General features: G+C 40.3%; 1 protein-coding gene across 3 annotated transcripts in view; it reads right to left on the reverse strand.

Annotated features, from left to right (window-relative positions):
- Nucleotides 1-19,303, reverse strand: part of SRPK2 (SRSF protein kinase 2) — a 142,271-nt gene extending 122,968 nt beyond the window's left edge. For 2 of the 3 annotated variants that reach the window (XM_051805066.1, XM_051805069.1), the window contains exons 1-2: nt 18,852-18,989; nt 18,662-18,746 (exon numbers count right to left, since the gene is read on the reverse strand). In XM_051805066.1, coding sequence (XP_051661026.1) covers nt 18,662-18,746; nt 18,852-18,867 — 101 coding nt within the window. In that variant the 5' untranslated portion in view covers nt 18,868-18,989. Of the gene's footprint in view, nt 1-18,661; nt 18,747-18,851 lie in introns of all 3 variants that reach the window. The other variant, XM_051805067.1, reaches the window with a different exon arrangement.
- Nucleotides 19,304-20,171: the final 868 nt, after the last annotated feature.

A 20,171-nucleotide genomic window follows, 5' to 3' on the forward strand; every position in this document is an offset into this window, starting at 1 on the left:
CAGGAGAGCACGGACACCCACTGTGCAAAGTACATGCCACACCTGGAAGAAAAACTGTTAAGCAGAAATGACAACATTATTTTTGGTTACAACACACCCTAAGAAAAAGGACAGCTAAGAGAATTATAAGTGTTTCTTTGTAATAGAAGGAGAAATACCACCAGGATTCAAAATTGACACAATCACACAAAATACACCTTAATATATTACACTAAGATAGTGTAATATAACCAATATATATAACCAGGATACTTCACCTATAGAAACATGCAACAATGAATACCAATAAGAGGAAAAATATAGCAAGAAAGTCAGCACTGGAGTCTGGGTCAGAGTCTAAAAACCTTTAACAGCATTTTCCCACTCATTTTGCCTCATGTCCCCCTCCTAAGTGAATGTTAGCATTTACATTCCCTGCTCAGTTATCCCAGATACAGTATTGATGTGGCTTTACTGCTCCTTATGCCTAAGACAGGTCATAACCATGGAGCACTTTCTACACAGCCTCTAAGAGTATAGTGCATAAATTATAAATTATTAAACTTAATAAAAACCTTAATAGCAGCAGACTCCACAGGCATAGGTCTTACCACAAAATAAAATTTTGGAAATATTTCCTTTTTGTCCCAGTAGTGTTTAAATGTTTACTGTAAGGCAGCAAGACTAAAGTATCTACACTTTCAGACGTAGTGCGTGCACAGAATCACAATACCACAGTGACAATACCACCATGTATGATGTAATTATTTATCTTTAAAAGAAAATGGAAAAGGAACTGAAGTTAAATCAAACCTGTAAAAAAGAAAAACAAACAAGGAAACAAACAAAAAAAAATCCAACAGGCGTGATCCTTATTTGCCTACACCTCACATACCTACACAGAGCAACTTAAGGGAACACTACCACCAACTTTCAGAAGCACCACTTACAACCTTTCTAACAAGTAGTCCAGTCTGGTCTATGACAGAGTTCACTGGGCACAAAGACCTTCAAATTCAGTATGTTCAACTCCACTGGAAAAACAGCACTTCAGGGGAATGCTTCTGCTCTGTCGTCCACACCAAAAATAGATCTGGAGAAATTGCCTGACATAAGGACTGAGAAGCACAGTCACTGCAAAACCCTAACATACAGCAGACAAAAGAATATGGAAAAGCAAAACATAAATCACTCCAACAGAAATTAGTTCCTCTAACCACTGCCTGACAAAATGATTATAAATCCTAACAAAATAAAGACCAAGTATTAAAGCAATAGACAGCCCTACCTCCTGAAAAATATTCAAGAACCATAGCGGGGGTAGTGACGTACCCACTACTGACAGCACAAAGCATTGGGAATAAACCACAAAGAATTAAAGCTGCAGAAAGGAAGACAGGCTATCACACTCCAATTAAATCTAACAAAACAACAGTACAGATGTTTCAAAAACACACATGGAGTGATAGAGGCAGGATGGAGCAGGCAGACAGAAGTTCCAGTAAAACTGCACTCAAGCAGAAATGCCACTGTTACTGCCTTCCAGCAATTTTATTGTATGTATTCCCAAATTAATAACTCAAACAGGACAGTGATATAAGCTTAAACAATCCCTAAGCAGGAACACCAGCAACAGTTTCCTCAATAAACATGCTGGAAAAAAACCCAGGATACACATATCTAAATAAAAGGACTGGATATCTCTGACAAGACAAGCCCTGTGACATAAGATATGGTTTCTGTATGTGCTAAGCTGCATTCACAAGCTATTTAATGACAAGTCTCTTCAGTCTATCTCACATACAAACCCAGCCTGTGTGCTGTGCAGTGGCACCTACACCAAAGATACAATCAGCACATCCATTAACAAGTGTCTGTTTATAACACACACGTTAAATATTTCAGAAGTTCAGCCATAGCCATAAGTAAATTCATACTGATTTTATATTAACTAGTTTTAAATGTTTAATGTTCACACCAGTGAGGATTTGTTTCTCAAGTAACACAGACGTAACCCAATTTATTCTAACTGGTAGGTTAAAATAAACTTAATCGAGAAGTAGGATGATAATGTCCACCTTTTAAAATGCATAACAAATATTGAAGACATAGTAAAGTAAAAAACATGTTTCCCCTGTATCCAGACAAATACAACCCAGATGTCCTCAGTCACCAATCACTCACACCAAGTGCTTTGGCAGAATCCCTCCTCTCTACATCAAGAAAATGTTGCATATGACAATTGTAATGTTTTCACTTTATTCAAACCTACTGCTTAGTGCCCCATTTTAGATGACAACTTTAATTGCATGTCTTGGAATTTTTTAATTGATATTGCCACCTAGTGGCTTGTTTGAACAATATTAAATAATCATAAAAGCCAGCATGAGAACATCAACATCTACAATAAGTTTCTGAAAACCCATGAGATATGGTTTTTCCCCAGTATAGAAAATTCAAATACTGCTTTCCACCCAAAGCAAAGGAAATTTCCAAGGACTACTTATAGAATTAAGTAGTACATCCTACTTAAAATAAAATTATTTCTATGGGCAGAATAAAACAGTATGATAAAATAATTTGATTTATGTTATGTAATAACCCAGTATTGATAACTCTCTAAACACATAATTTCACAGAAAAAGTACCACTACTAAAACCTATTTATAAAGCTTACTTCTTTTACTTTCTTGGATACAAAATAAGAGAACTGGAACATATTTCCCATCTCTCTGGTCTTCAGTTTACTGTAGGTTTGCTGTTATATGTTTAATGTCAAGATGATCTAGGTACCCTAAATACAAAAACAAGAATGCAGAACAAGTCCTAATATAAGAGAAAACAACTTTCAAAACATTTCTGCTAGCAAGTTTGGCTTAATTGTAAAAGAAAACAAACAAATTAGACAAGAAGATCTTAGTATTTATACAGATTTTCCACTGCTATTTCACATACTAATAAAATTGTTTAGGTTGGAAAAGACCTCTATAATCATCAGCTCAAAGCACTAACCTAGTACCACTGTGTTCACAATTAAACCACGTCCCTAAGTGCCACATCCCCATGCCTTCTGAACACTCCCAGGGATGGTGATTCCACCACTTCGCTGGGCAGCCTGACCGCCCTTTTAGTGAATAAATTTTTCCTAATACCTAATCTAAGCCTCCCCTGGTGCAACTCGAGGACATTTCCTCTGCTCCTGTCACCTGTTACCGGGGAGAAGAAACGCACCCCCACCTGGCTACAAACTCCTCTCAGGCAGTTGTAAAGAACAATAAGGTGTCCCTTGAGCTTCCTTTTCTCCAGGCTAAACAATCCCAGTTCCCTCAGTTGCTCCTCACAGGACTTGTGCTCCAGACCCTTCACCAGCTCCCTGGACAAGCTCCAGCACTTCAATATCTTTATTGTAGTGAGGGGCCCAGAACTGAACTCAGGATGTGAGCTGTGACCACCAGTGCTGAGTACAGGGGGTCAGTCACTGCCCTGGTCCTGCTGGACACACTTTTGCTTATACAAACCAGGATGTCATTGGCCTTCTTGGCTATTTGGGCACACACTGGCTCATTCTGATCCAAACCAACACACACACAGAACAAGAGTCCTACAATTACAGATAACCCTACTCTTTGTTCATATTACAGTCATCCTTGGTATCTTGTGGAAACACAGGTGTTTATTATGCAGCATTAGTAACAGCTGATTGACAAGACTATGTTATTTTAATACTTTCTGTTTCTATGTCCCTATTTCAAAAGAAAAAAAAAATAATACATTTTAATGACAAATTAACATTTACAAACAGTTGGCAATATTGTTTCCACAACATTCAGCACTGAATTTAGTACTCCTGGAAATAAAACATGCATGCAAAAAACTAATCAAATTTGAACACATACAATTATTTTTGAAAACATGGATGGAAACCTCTGAGCTATTAAATTTCTACAAGTTTTGTGGCAGCTGGACAGGTTAGATAGCTGGGCCGAGACCAGTGGTGTGAGGTTCAACAAGATCAAGTGCCAGTCCTACACTTTGCCCACAATAACCCAATGCAGAGCTACAGGCTTGGGACAGAGTGGCTGGAAAGTGGCCCAGCTGAAAAGGACCTGGGGGTGCTGGTCGACAGCTGGCTGAACAGGAGCCTGCAGTGTCACCAGGTAGCCAAGAAGGCCAAAGGTATCCTGGCTTGTATGAGGAATAGTGTGGCCAGCAGGAGCAGGGAGGGGATCATTCCCCTGTGCTCGGCACTGGTGAGGCTGCAACTCGAATTCTGTGTTCAGTTCTGGGCCTCTCACTACAAGAAAGTCATTGAGGTGCTGGAGCATGTCCAGAAAAGGGCAATGGAGCTGGTGAAGGGACTGGGGCACAAGCCATGTGAGGAGCAGCTGAGGGAGCTGGGGTTATCTAGCCTGGAGGAAAGGAGGCTCAGGGGAGCCCTTATCACTCTGTACAACTACCTGAGACAAGGTTGTAGCCAGGTGGGGGTAGATCTCTGCTCCCGGGCAACTAATGGTAGAACAAAATAGAGTCTTAAGCTGCGCCAGAGGAAGTTTAGGTTGGACATTAGGAAGAATTTCTTCACAGAAAGGGTAGTTAGACATTGGATTGGGCTGCCCAGGGAGGTGGTGGACTCAGCATTCCTGGAGGCATTTAAGACTGGACATGGCACTTAGTGCCATGGTCTAGTTGACAAGGTGATGTTCAGTCATAGATTGGACCTGATGACTTCAGAGGTCTTTTCCAACCTGATTCTGTGATTCTCTGAGAAAAACCCAATCCTACTAGTACTGCCCAAAGTCAGTGTAGTCCAGCTGTCATATTTCCACCTGGCTTGTCCAGCTGCTGAGGGCCTGTTTGCCAGCTGAGCAACCAGCCAAATCAAACTCCACAGCAGTAACCACAAGCATGACACTTCCTGCCCAGCTGGCACAGCGCACAAAGGTGAGCAGCAGTCCCAGGAGGAGCTCAGATCCTCACAGAGGTTGCCATCAGTTTCAGCAAGGGAAGTCCCGTATGGCACTGGGCAGGGTTCAGAAACAAGGTTACATTTATTGAAGGGTCACTGAAGAATGGGAGAGAGCACAGGCACTGAGGCTCCACTTCAAGGGCATGAGAAGTCAACACACTTGGGACTTGTGGTGAAGAGTAGGGAAGAATACCTACAGCACATGAAAAGAGAACCAAGACTATTGTGGCAGTGAGATACAGAAGATGTTTGATATCATCATGAATATCTAAATGCACACACAACCAAAATTTTTAATATAGCTTCTCAAACTTGTGCAGCATTCTAAAATATGTAACAACACTAAATTATCTGCTTTACATTAACTTCTTTTATTGGTATTACCTGCTCTAAACTTTACCTAATTGGTATTGTTATAGCACATCTCATAAATATATATATTTACACACACATAGAGAGAGAGAGTTTGGTTATTACACCACTTTTTTTTTTAACACATATTATATAAAAACACACTGATATCACAGTCAGGAAAGAAAAAAAAAATTTTTCCCTTAACCTTGAATATATAGACCAGAAGGTCTTTTGCTTATAATATCATTCTCTAAAATACTCAAAAGATCTCTCCGTTATTTCCTGCCACATTTCTGATCTAACTTAGAACACAAAGTATTTCTATAATGAAGATCATACTTTGAAAATGCACTCAAGCCCTTACAGCTGTTTTAGCTAAAATGTCTATTCAACACACAATGCTACATAGCTTTGTCCTCTTATACCTAAAAGCCCTAGAGTTTCTTTCATGACAGCAGGTACAAATGTTCTTTTGAGAGAAGAAATAACAATTTTCTAATGAGGTACTGAATAACTACATGCTAAATATAAGTAAAACCAAAAGCTACTCTGCAAACCACCAATATTTTAAGATACTCCTTCAACAAGATCCAACCTTCAAAGGTCTTTCCAAAGTTGATTTGCAAATGAGAACTTTCCCACTAGCCCAGATTTTCCCACTAGCTACTGCTGCAGTTCCCAGCAGGGAAATAATTTGAAATGTTAATAAAACAGCTAGACCTCCTGTAAAAACAAAGCAGATTGTAATGGAATCTTAACTCAAAGCTAATCCTCTTGCAATTTTTCAAATGTACAGAAAAAGCCCCTTCTCTGATAAAATTTCTGCTTACAATTTCTGCAAATATTTTCTCAAATGTGCTGATTTAAGTACCATCTTTTGAATTCCAAGGTCATCCATCTTCCTGGCAAAAGGTCTAGAATGCACTTTCACTCAGCCATCACCAGATCAGAACTAAATTTATGCCTGGTCACTTCCTAACTGCCTCTTACAAGCTTTAAAAATCACCTGAGCAGGAACAAGGTTCAGAGAATGGCACCAGTTTTTCGTATTTAGCATATTTGCACCCAGGTTACCTGAACAAAGAACAGTGATTGCTCCTCACCAGGGATCACACAAAGCAAGACCTTAGAACCAACAGAAACTAGTGCTGCTGTTTTTTGTAACAGGCCACAGGCTTTGTGTTAAGCTTGTAACACAAGCCTTGGGACTCACCAGCCTCTGTCTGAACATGTCTTGGCCCACCTGGAGATTTATTTTAGCATTGAAGAGCAACAGCTTTCTGACCAAATTCCTTACCTACTTAGTTTCAGCTATCGCTTAGCTTTGTACAGTTGTGCAGTGTAGCACCTGTTATACGTATATCTGGAACTAACACAGCAATAATAATTATTCTGTGTAAATGAACTATTTAACATGCTGGAATAAAATGCAGTATAAGGGATTAAAGATATGGAGCAACTGTAGAGGACTAGAAAGTCACAGGATCACAGAGACTTGGGACTATAAACACCTCAGCAATGGCCAGCTGCTGGTCACAAGACTGCAGCCTGGGAGCTGGGCAAAGAGGGCAAAGAACACGCACCAAACTGATGTAAAATACACCATTATATAGTAAATCTGGATGGCTTGACGTGGGTTGCAACATGGATTTACAAGGCAGCACAGAAACAACTTGTAGAATCACATACAAATTACTCAAATGAATTTCAGAATGAGGAGGGAGAAGCTACCAACATTGACCTCATATATCCCAGTGGGGGCCAGGAAGCTGATGACAGGCCATATCCTTCCCTTATCCAAATGAAACCATACACCCCAGAAGGACAGGCACAGCACCTGAGAAAGAGCAGATACTACAAAGTCTGGGCATGGATCATTTTGACTTTAAGCAATTTGAAAAAAATACTATTATCACTGTAACTCAACTATCAATAATTATTTGATGAGACCTTTAAGACTTCATAGCAACCTCTCTGAAACCTGAATGCAACAGAGCAGTGAGGAGAGACTTCCAAGATGTGGAAGAGCAGATACAGATGGATCCATTAGTAGCTATTTAGCCTGAGGAAAAACACAGGTCCAAGTTGCATTAGTAAATACCTCAGCAGCTGGTGGGCGAGGATCATGCTGCAAACACAAGAGATAGGCAGGGAAGAACTTCAGCCAGAAGTCACTGGATTCCCTCCCTCCCAGCCTCCATAAAGGAAACAGTGAGTTCAGAATTAAGTTAATTTATCTTCCTCTAACTAAGGCACTGTGTTACTAGGAAGAGAAATAGCAAGCAATTTTATTTATACACCCATACATAGAGACATGCTCTATTCACCTCACTAAGTCGCCATTTCCAATTTCCACAGACTTGTTTGAGCATTTTGGGTGTTTGCTCACAGCAGCTGGAGCGCATGCACATTTTTTTCCCCATCAGTGAACCCCTGCATTGTAAATCAGCCTTTCCATCTTCTGTTATAGTCCCCTTACTCTGGCTCTGCCCTATTTCCTCCCTCCAAGTACCCCCCACCATATCCACGTGCATCTGCTCAGATAAGGCAATGTCTCTATTTGCTCACTGACTTCTCATTCTGATAATCTGGATATACATTTATGGGCAGCAAATCCAAGCTTTGCTGCTTTCCATTGCTGCTGATAAAACCCCAAATTAAATTCTATGCTGTGAAATGGGGTTAACATGCTTTTAATTTTTGATTAGGTTTTATTTCCACATTATCTACAATAATTCAGTTTGAAAGAAACCATAATCTTAAAACAGAAACAAAGCAGTTTGCTCCATTTTATTTAACTTGCTTGTAATGTTGTCATGTGTTGATGAGAACACCACAAGAAGAAACCAAGTGAAAAAAGGTGACTGGACAAAGAAGTGAGAGGGGACCAATTTTTTTACTTTGTTGTTTTCAGCCTCTCTTGGAACACGAAGGGATTAAACTTTCATTCCTGATATGAAACTATTACTTCTGCAGACTGTTAAGGGACTTTATGTACTCAGTTTAAAGGCTATTTAAATACTCCCAAATTAAGTTTCTTATGTAAAGGCAATACTTTATGTACATACACCTACATAACTATTACTTATTACCTATACCAATGCCAATCAACTACAAAATATGAAGTATAACATATACATTTTCTCAAAAGTAAAATATTGGCAGATTTAACACAAACTTTAGAGAAACAAACTGATTAAGGATACAAACAATGAAAAGCAATAAAATCTCTTTCTTAGTTCTGCGATGTTATTTTAAAACAGCTCCTTTATTACCAACGTAAATTTTACAGCACCAAAATTGAAATATTGCTATGGAACAAAAACTGAGAAAAGCTTTGAAAAACAGACTCTGAGAACTAAGATTTCTTCCTGCTGTAGACTGCTGCTTTGCAGCAATCATTGCTAAATCAAACATGCCAGTGTCTGGTGCACCACAGTTCAGAGTTTAACACAGTAATTTAAACCATGCACGGTTTCAATTCAACTTATTACCTCAGGCTGTGAACTGTAATTAGGAAGAAGCTGGCACACATTTATCTCCATTGCCCTTTCATAGGAACATCCCTACGCCTTAAAAACACTCTGAAAAAACTAACAGGACAAGCATGTTCTCTTCCCTTTGTCCATCATGTCCTGATGCTAAGGAGCCACTCTCAGAGGTCCCATGTGATCTGGTTTGCTCTTTTAAGTTTTTGCTAACTCTTGCATTATTCCCATTATTTTGCCATAACTAATCACGTACACACTTGTTTGGAATAAGAGAGACACTGTCAGCATATATAAAGGCTCTTTCCAATTTAAAAACTCAGTCACATTCCTTGCTTAAACGGACGTCCTCCAGACAAAATTGAATTGAGAAAATTGAATTGAAGAAATCAGATGAAGTGATTTTTAGCAATCTTTGCATTGCACAAATAAACTGAAAAGATACTTATTTGCTGTCATTAACTTTTCGGTGTTAAAATCATCATGAGAGGACTTTCTTTTACCCTTTTCATAGTTTTTCTAAAGTGACTTTACTGCTTGACATATTTATCTAAAATGTTTTAAAGTGGGAAAGAAGATAGCATAACAATGCAAATACATCAAATGGTTTGACTCCGATTGTGGCACAGTTAGAAGGCTGAATTATTCCTTTTTACATGTATACACCCCAAGTTACTGCATTCCTTTTTCCTCATTTGCAAAGGCAGAATATAAAAGTCATTACGAGAGACCTAGAATTTTAACTATTTTCAGATCTTCACAACATGTACATAAACACAGTACTACCACAATATATGCCAGAATTAAAGCCTCTTATAAAAATATTAAAATACTTTTAAGTGTTTGGTTTGCTGCAGTATTAATGAACTCAGTTACAGCATCTAAAGATGCTTTATTTATAACTTCCCTATGATCAGTCATACCATGTCAGTATCTAAGGAAGCTGTCCTGAAAACAAGCAGTATCAGAAAACTAATGTTACATAGTTACAAATGATGACATATAAGAATTATTACAACAGTCTTCTGGGGGTTGGGGGGAAGTAACTTTCCTTCTCCATTTTTTAAACTACTTTGAATTCACAACCTCAACACACTCATGCTCATCTAATGGGGATGATGACCTTTGGTTATACCATACACTTATCATTGCACTCTCCAAAACTGCAGCCCTGCTGCCTCCAAAGTAATGAGCTTTTATTTTATTTTATGTATTGTTTATTTCTAGAATCCATATTTTTGTCTTCCTGCAACCCCACAAGGTAGCTCTGGCACACTTATCTTTGTGTCCTCAGCAGTGTTATAATGGTGGGCACTAGTGGTGGCTAATCCAAGGCCAGAGAAGCTGGAAAAAGATGCAAAACACCAAAATTAAATGAAAGGCTCAAGGTCTTCTTACAAGGGAGGTCAGCAACATTCAGGGATTGTAATATTGAAAAAGTAGCAAAAGAGAAGCGGCAAAGCCCACAGGGCAGATGTACAACTGCTGGTCAAGTCTTTGAATGGACTCACAGGAAAAAGAAACCCAATTTACCAGAAAAAACGATGGATCAAATTAACAACCAAAATTTCACTATCAAACTTATCTGGTAGTTGCTCAGTTGCTTAGTATGGTAAACTCACACTGAGTTTACGATTTGTTATCTTTGGACATAATGGTCACAAATGTGTCTTAAAATTAGACTTACCATTGCATCCGATTAGGCTTAGATTGCCACGATCTCTCCTACGAATCCTCCTGAAATAGATGAAACTTTGCATACAAGTGCCTTTATTTCAAACAACAAAGGAAAATTAAAACAACAGCATTTGGTTCAATGAAATATTATCCCCAAAATAAATGTACTCCATTGACGTGTCCCAAAACTGCAAAACCCAATCCAAACTGCATTCTAAGCTAATCACCAGTGATCGATGTGTAGTATGAATTCCACACACCACACGCTGATGCATGGAAAAAACTAATGAAAACAACAAAACTTTTGAAATAAATTTGTGGTTTCGCTTCAATGTACATATTTAGCTGTGTTTTATTTTATTGTTTCTTTTAGTTGTAGTTTTTAAAAATACTCTGTTTTTTCCAAGCCTGGCAAAGCACAAGATGAGGATTAAGACAAGGAGCTGTTGCAGAGAAAGTACAAATGGAGGAGAAGAGAGCGTGATCTACTTACACTTTATCTCAAGTTTTCATAATGCTACAATTAGGACAAGATATGTCACCCTGTGAGACACAAGCTAGTGAGAGTTATTTTGGAAACACAAAATTAGACCAAAATGATCACTTTAAAAGAACAATATCTTTATTCTCAAGACAAATATTCTCACTACACAAAACTGACTTTTCTGGCTTCAGAAATAAACACTAGAAAATACAGTTATTTTATTTTTCAATAATAAGAACAAGATAAATAAAATTTTTCAAGCTTTGTAGCAACATTTTTAGACAAACTCATCAATTCTCAACAACACTTGTTTTAGACAACTGGGGAAAAATAAGTATTATCTATTGAATAAATAGTTTCAACCCAGTTTTTAGATGCTGGATTTACTAAACTTGATTTAGCAATGAGAATGCACTACTTAAAAGTAACTGATCCATACTAAAGACCAAAGTAATTATGTAACAGGTATCTGGTGATTTAAAATATAGTGGTAGCCTCAGCTCACTTCTTCATAACTCTATCTCACATTTTAAGTCTACTTGAGATCCACATATTGTGTTTTCACATCCAGCTTCTCCAAGAGCCTTGACTGGCTGATGTGCCCAGATTATGTCTGCCCACAACAGCAATATCCAGCTTATTACAAAGCTCCCAGTTCCCAGGACTGCTCATTTCTGATTAAAGAGTATCTCTATGAAATGCATAGAGAAACAACTTCCAGTATGCTGGAAGCAACTACCAAAATCACTGTGTCATCTTCTCAACAGCGTTGACAGAATCCAAGACTTACAAGTTGCTATATGGCAAACATTTCTGGGAAACAAACAAACAGAAAAATTAAAATCTCTAATTAACATTTAAAAAAGAGAGGCAATGCTAATAGAATTTGATTAAATGTCTAGGACCAGTATCATGGACTTGGACACCAGCATGTGCTGAAACACCATGTTACTAATACACGAAACAGGTCACCCGAAGCAATAGACTACCTTAGAAAAAATATCAGATACTATTATCTGTCAAGATAATTTTTGTTCTTTTGAGCTAGAACTCATAACAATATGATGAAGCTCCTGGTCTTACTCAAGTTTCCCTGACACTGCTAAATTTTACAACATTCACCTGAGAATAGATTCTGGTAACAGGGATCTGTCATACTGTGCCTTGTGACACCAGGAAAAAGAACTTGAAAGAAAATTTAAGCCTCTGATCTCCTCAGGGCTCCCTCTTTCATAAAAATGCTGAATTGTGACTGCTATGCTAAAAAGAAAAATCATTTAATGACCCAGACAGCCTCACTCTAACCAAATCACCATGTGTTTGCTTTGTAACTCAGAGTTACTTGGCAGCAGTCAACTGGCATGCTGATACCTGCATATTAGTAAAACTTAAAAGCAATGCTTCCCTTTTAACCAGTTGCCTTCCAAGTCCATCAGTCTGTTGCTCCTTAATATTCTGCAAAAGAGATGTGAAGTTACCCTTACACATCGAAGCCTTGCAAGGCCTATAATCCTGTGATTGATACTTGCACAAGGCAGGTTGAAATAATAAGCTTAAAATTCCTCAGGCATCTAATTCTTACTTGACAGGTAAGTGAATTACTGAACTACTACATAAGCACGAGAACAGAAACTTTAAAACAAAGCTACTTGTTCACAACAACAGATGAAATAATATGAATTCTTAAGATTCATGACTTTAAATCCCAGGCTCATTTTGGCATCAAAACTCAGACCTGCAGATGGCATCAAAGTCTACAAGAAAAGTAGCATTTCAGGCATGTCCATTCCTTTAGTATTTTGCATTCCCTGGAATGCTTCTCCTCTGTCATCATTACCTTACTGTTCTTGGGTTCATGAAAGCTCTTCTCAAACACACACCTCTACTGATTCACAGTGCACTCGCATTTAATAGCTAACTCCAGTTTTACAGCTCCTTCCTGAGACAGGTACAGGAGTGCCACATGTTAGATCACCCTGTTTGGATCTAGGCTCACAGATACTGTCAGGCTCATGCAGACTATCAGATGCTTCAAGTGATCTACTGAGGTGACCTTGAAAATCTAAGAGCTGCCAGAGCTGCCACACTAATTTAGATCAAACACACACCTAGGCCAGTATTACATCACTGGGTGCCAGAAACGTTTGTTAGATATGACTGTACAAGTGGGTCACTGTATTAGGACAAACGTACTTGACAGGACTTGGAAAATCAAATTGCACTAACAGCAGCATACTGAAAAAGTACCAGTGGTTCTAGTGTCCCATCTTATCCTTCTTAAAGGATAGAAGCAGCACTTCCATTGTACCCATCTCCAGGCAACTACCTAAGAACCTCCTCTATAATGGTTTTGCACAAACATATACTTCTCAGTCTGTGATGAAGGAGTAACATCACATACAGGTAGGTGATCACCAACAGGAAGGTAGCAAGCAGGAGACAAACAATTATTTAACAGAGCAGTGATTGGAGTGAGAGGTGAGGTTACAGGAAACAGATCAAGGCAAAAGGAAAAAAGGTGTTCCGAGAGAGTTTTCTTTAGAAACACAAATACAAAACCAATATAATTTTAATACAGTTTGAAAAGTAGTAAACAATTGATTTTAATATCAGAATTCAAGGTACAGATACTATAGCTGGACAGCTCTGACCTTTATCACCGTGACAAGAACAACAGAGATATTAAATTTTTTCCTCAGGGATAGGAAAATATAATTGACTATGGAATTCTCCCTTCCATTTTAGAAAACTTCAAACTAAGCATTGACAATAGCTCAAGGCAACTGAAGCCCTTGATTCTTTTAAGCTCCTACATTCAAATTATTGACTTTTCATTGACTAGCTTCAGTTGAGGAAAAAACAGTGAGGCACCAATACTGTCAAGAAGCATTATTTCACCAGGGCCTATTCAGCGGTTTGCCTTTAACCAACAGCCTCAAGATAAGATTCCTTTAGCATTAACACTCAAAGAGGCTTCCCTAGCAGAACATGACTTCATTATGCAGGACATCAACATAAAAGTCAAAAGCCTGCCAGCTGCTTTGCCGGACAAAAACAGAATATGTGGTATTTAGACATATACACTGTTTAAATCATAGGATTTCCAAACATGTAGCCTAAAATAAAAGTAATACATAGAAAATGCAAAAAGTTACTACCTTTGCAGAGGTTCACTTGGAAATTTAGACCACCTTTTTCAGCCAAAAGACTTGTTCAGAATGTGTTCCTTTAAACACAGAAACTTTTTTTATGGTTATCTTAGGCTCAGACACAGACTGCTGCAATTCTGTTCTGTAAGATGTGCTTTATTATACTACCCTTATTTTTCCAGCCACTTCTCCCCATACCTTCTCTGCACATTTTCAGAAATCCATCCAAACACAATAGTTTCCAAAAGCAGAATTCATCCTAAAAGGCATTACTAGGTTAGAAAGGTGGACATAGGAAAAAGACTGCTACCAAAGCTCTGCCAGCTTCAAACAGCACCACCCCTCTTACAATATGCTATAATTGTTAACAGGTTAAAAGTGAAAAATGAGAAAACAAGGATAAGGGTCTTAGAGATTAAAAAAAAAAAAAAGTGTTGCTAGGTAGAGAGACGGTTTTTTGTTCCTTCAAATATTAATAAAAGATTTTTCTTTTAAACAGCCTAGTAAAACAGGGACCATTTCCAAAGTCCCTAAAGGCAATTAGAACAGAATTAGTTATTGATTATTAAAATATAGGCTAGATTACAAACACAAGAGTCTGGTAGAATCACAACAGAAGGAACTAGTAATAAAAGGGAACAATTATGACTACAACTGCTATATAGTTACATTTGCATTTTTAATGGACCTGTCCTGTTCTTCTGTAGAGAACTGAGATCACCTCATTTGCTTTCACTAGATATTGGCAAAACTTTAGGTTCTATCCTTCTGAACCTATCCTAGTCCTCTTCAAAAATACAAGACCACCTCAGACTGTGACTGTGTATGATCATTCTCATACAGAAAGCCAAAGAGGTCTACCTGTAGCCTTTGGTCAGTGAACAGAATACATTCAGGCAATAACTATGGGCACAGGAACTATCTAATAGACGCTGCTTTAAAAAAAAAAACAAAACCAAAAACAACAACTAATTGAAAGAGGCTGAAAAACGCTGTGGTAGAGAAATGCTAACAAACAAAAGCAGTGAATAATTTTCACACATTTCAGATTCCACAGTAATGTCATATATCTAAAACCTTGAAAGCTGTACAATACTTGTGGGTCCAAGAAGTCAGTCACCTGGAAGTGCACAGAACAGAAGCGTGGCACTTCCCGTGTTACCTTTCACAGATACTCTTAACCACTGCAAAGTAGTATCACATGGTCTCTACCACCTGTTCTAAAGTACTGCTTAAAGACAAAACCAAAAAACAAACTCCACAAGAAAACTGAATTCTGAAAAGTCAATCCTGGTATTTGGATTTATACATTTGTATTGAAGTAAAGACTCTCTCTCCATAGGTCCACGCATCATCATCTGGATATTTTTACGTACAGAATGCTTTCTTTTGATTTTGGATAAAAATGTACAGCTAATGTGTTAAAGATGACAAATCTCTAACTGGGTATTCACTTGTTTTTTTGTCATATTCACTTAGAAATAAGGTCAAGCAAAAAAAGTATCCAAGATGGAAGTTTGTTTCAGTTGAAGCCAATACTAGTCTGAATACAAAGAGCCTACCATTCTGCTGAATGTAAAAGGTAGACATACTTGAGGCCCTAGTGCTTAGTGCCCCATTACCTAATGCTAAGTAAAGGACAGTAAACAGACTTGGCTATCTCTAAGCAAATTTACCTCTGAACAGACTCAGGCATCTGTCAAAAACACTACTTCACAGATCTTTCTCAACGCACATCTCAACTTCAAGGAGAAATAATTCCCAGAGGACCCAAATTAACCATTTTGATTAATCTTCTGTCCAACTCAAAAAATATGTAAGTGGTTTGCACACACCACATTCAAGTCCCTCCATTAAAACCAAAATCAAGTGCTAACTGTTATCTTAAAGTGGAATATTATTCTATTTCAGTAGCCTGGATGTTTGAATTCAAAGTAAGGCCATACCATATAGTTTATGATTGCATGCAATTATAGATATAGTCCTGATTTAAGACAACGTGCTTTCTCTTCAGAATGAGACACTTAGCTTCTACTTTCTTATTTTTCCCTCTTATTACACAAAACATACAGATTCACCTCTACCAGTTCTCATCATTGACTTAGGGGGTCAACACTGAGCACTTACAGGACCAATCTCACAGCGTTCTTCAGCAATTAAAGTCATAACAGACAAAAAGCTATTCAATTAAAGTGTACTATAATTTTTTCTTCTTCTTTTGTCATCATCTTAATACTCTTCAAACAAAGGCCTGTGAGTAAGCTACAATACAATATAACTCTCCTAGCCAATTCCAGAAGAGGAATCCTGCAGTTCCTTTGAAGTACATTGTTACTAGCAACAATGGAAGTTGCTCCATATAAAGCAATGACCTGGCAGAGAAAAGTCTTCCTAAGAATCACAGTTTAAAAAAAAAGCAACTTTGGATTCAAAAATAAGTCACAATTTTCATGTAGTGAACAAGTTCACTAGAGGGAACTTGCAGTATAGAATTTCTACCCCTCAAATCAACATTTTGGCTTGCAGCTACTGTGCATTTGATGTGCATCACAGATACCATATAGCTCTAAAACACTAGTGTATGCTGTAGCAGTTGAAGTTAAAGCAAAGGTAGGAACAGCACAAAAGATACTTTTGCTGACATTGTCTTCTGAAATAACGTCCGGTACTGACTTTATTTTGGGGGCCTCAACTGTTTAGCCATATGCAAGGAGACTTAAAAACTTGAAAAGAGTTTTGCTTTCATGAAGAAGCATAAAAAAAGAGTAGGAGGTCTCCATAGCACAAAAGTGGTTTGAAGAGAAAACATACATGGTAGAAATGAAGTGATGGCTCTTGTCTACTGCAGCAAAACCACTTGTTTCATGAGGCAACTGAACAGATTGGGGCATTGCATCTGGAAATGCCGACTCAGTAAGGCAAATGGCCAGCTACTGACTGTGCAGCCTGACTTAACAGTAGCCAATTTCTTCAGCAAACACAAAGAGTACCAGTTCTGTGCTTAATAAGTGTCTGTGAAAGCAAACTTTTAACAAACTCATTCAGCAAGACATCCCAAAGCAGCCCCACTAAGAAGTGTATTAAATGCTCTACTACCTAAGCAGAACAGAAGTTTATTAATAACCTTGTGGTTAAGACTTAACTGAAAGCTACAAAAATAATTCTGAACCTAGAGTTACAATGAGATTTAACCTATTTTCATTTTCAAAGTACCAAAACAAATCCGTGCAATATTACAAACTGAATTTCCAAAAGGACACAAGGGAATTAATGGCTACATATACTGCACAGCAAATTTGTTTCCATTGCAATAACTTCAAATTCAAACAACTGAAAGCATAGTGCAGCCTTCATACAATGCTGGAGGAAACAGCGGTAAGGGAAGAGGATGTGAACAGAAGTTAGCTATCAAAGTCTGATCACCGCTACACCAGCTCCTCATCATACCTTATCTTTACCCATCTTAAAAGGGGGAAAAAAGCCCATTCATCATAACTACAAAAAAAAAAACAAAACCAAACACTTCACAGTCACAGATGTATTATTATTTCTTCTATTAGAAGTCATAAAGAAAAAGACCTTACCCCTCGAAATAACTGCCATATTTGCCATAGCACATAGCAACATCTCTACCTCACCACATATATATCTATCCATCCACCATACCCTACTTTCCAGTTCTAAGGACTAAGAGAGGGGAATGAGTGACATCAGGACATATGTTTCACTGCCAGACCAAAGCAGGTAAACGGGATCCCCAAACAACAAAAACAAAGACAAGACTATTGGCAACTTAATGTGTCACCAATAAAGTCCCACTGAACAAGACACGGTGAAAGCTGGTGACAGAAGCATGTAATACTACAAGGAGTAAAAAATTAAATAATCCAAAACTAGAAAAAGAGTGAAGTGTGAACACTATAGAGATGGAAGAATGTTCCTTCGTAGTTCAGTGAAAACAGGGTATCAGGAGAATGAGAAAATCCACTGGACAGTGACAAGAACATGAAGGGCTAGCAGAAGAGGAGGGGAAAACAAACCACAACTTCTGTCACTGGCAATCAGACACATCTGGGAAGGGGAAATAATCTGATGGTACCGAGCAGGATGAGAAAAGGACTGCCCACAGATGGGACAATGCCACCAGAAAGAAACCTCGGAACAGAAAGCACAGGTAAAGAAGACCACGAAGATGAGAGAACTGTAGGGAGAACGCAGAGGAACGTGAGAGCTGTGCAGACTCCGACAACCCGGGGGTTCTCGGAGCCGGAGTGCCCGGCGCGGGTTCCCGCGGGGCACCAGCGGCCCGGCCCGAAGGATGCTGAGCCCGGCGCCCGGGCTGGGGACGGTCCTGGAGGGCCCGGCCCGGGTGGGGGCTGTGTCGGGCCGGGGGAGCCGCCGCCTGTCCCGCCGGCGGCGAGAGCCCCGTGCGAGGAGCGGCGGGGCCGGGACCGCCCGCACGGGCGCCGCGGGGCGGCGGGAGGGACGCGCGAGGGACGGGCGGGCAGCGCAGGGGTCCCGGGGGGAGGCTCCGTCCCGGCGGGTCAGTGATCCCCGTACTCACTTTTTGTGGGGCGCCGAGTGCTTGTCCCTCCTGCCGGCCGCCGCGGACTGCTTGGGCCGCCGCCTGCGGGCCTGCAGAGCCAGCACTGCCGGGAGAACAGAACAGCCGGGAGCCGGCGTGAGCGGCGGCGGCCGCGCAGCCCCCCCCGCTCGCTTCCCCCCCCGCCCGCCCGGCCGGTCCAGCGCGGTACCTTTGCGCGAGTTCATCGCCCCGCGCTGCGCGCTGCTCGGCGGGCGCGCCGCTCCCCAGCTCGCCTGGTCCCGTTCCCGGCCCCGCTCCCGATCCCCTTCCCGGTGCCGTCGCCGCCAGCACCGTCCGGCAGCATCGGCACCGCCGCCCCGCGCCGCCGCTGCGCAGGCGCGGCGGGGCCGCGGCCGGAAAGGCGCGGGCGGGGCGGGGCGCGGCAGGTGGCGGCGGGACGGGCGCACCTGAGGGGCAGCGGGGCGTCCCCGCCGCCGGGCTCCGTGTGCCGCTGAGGGGAGGCTTTGTGGGGCTGCCGGGCCGAATGGGAATGGATTTCGCCAAGTTTTGGGTGATGGTGGGAGCAGCGAAGCTGTCCGCCCTGTTGCTGTGCCACGTCGGGAGCTGTGGCGAAGGGCAGAGCGGAGAGGTATCCGGCTGGCCCCTCGGCAGCAGCTGGGGCGAGATCGGCTTTAGCTCGTCCCGAGACCTGTGTGGGGTGAGATGCCAGAACCAATTACCCTCATGGCCAAATCCAGGGAAATTAGATTTCCCTAATTCTGATTCTTGCTAAGTTGTTTGATTATCGTGACAGACAACTCCTGGTTTTTTTCCTGCCAGCCAACCTGACAACAACGTCTTGTTGTCCATGGTGCCAGGCACTACTCAGATTTGGCCGAGTAATGACACATGGAACACTGCCCCTTCTTACTTGTGCTGTGCGCAGCATGGCTCGATGCTTGACAGTGTCAGGATTGAAATGTTGTGCCATCTATACCTTAATGCCTGGTGCAGGTTATGATCTGGGTCATATCCAAAACTCCAGTATGAGTGTGAGGCTTGTCTGGCTTATTCTCACATTGGACTGGAATTCCAAGGCATGGTAGCAAAAGACAACAGGAAACAGTCATTAAATTTTGAGGCAGAACTGCCTCCCTAAATGGCAACACAAAGAATCCATAAGGATGAAAATCTAAAAGCAGCTGCAGTCAAGGCATTATGAGAGTGAAGGGAACTAGCAGTAATTGCTGGTCTTAAGTAATTGGATCATTGAGATTTCAACTAGACAGAAAATTGAATCTCTAGTTCTGGTTAGTTCAGCTTAGAAGTCGGAGAGGAACAGAAGGATAAAGCTAGACAACCCCAAGAGAAGGCACCACACTGTATAATACTTTTTTTGTCTGACTAGAGAGCCTGGTGAACAGAAAACAATAGGACCATGAAGTTTCTAAACTGCAGCTCTCATGAGGCACCCCAGCTGCATTTCTAAATTAAAACATCTTCTGTGTCCTATCCTTCCTCATAAAGAACACAGGAAAAAAAACATTTC

The sequence above is a fragment of the Manacus candei genome, unplaced genomic scaffold, assembly GCF_025592945.1.
Source record: "Manacus candei isolate 608988 ecotype Guabito, Panama unplaced genomic scaffold, ASM2559294v1 h1tg000063l, whole genome shotgun sequence".
Lineage (NCBI taxonomy): Eukaryota > Metazoa > Chordata > Aves > Passeriformes > Pipridae > Manacus > Manacus candei.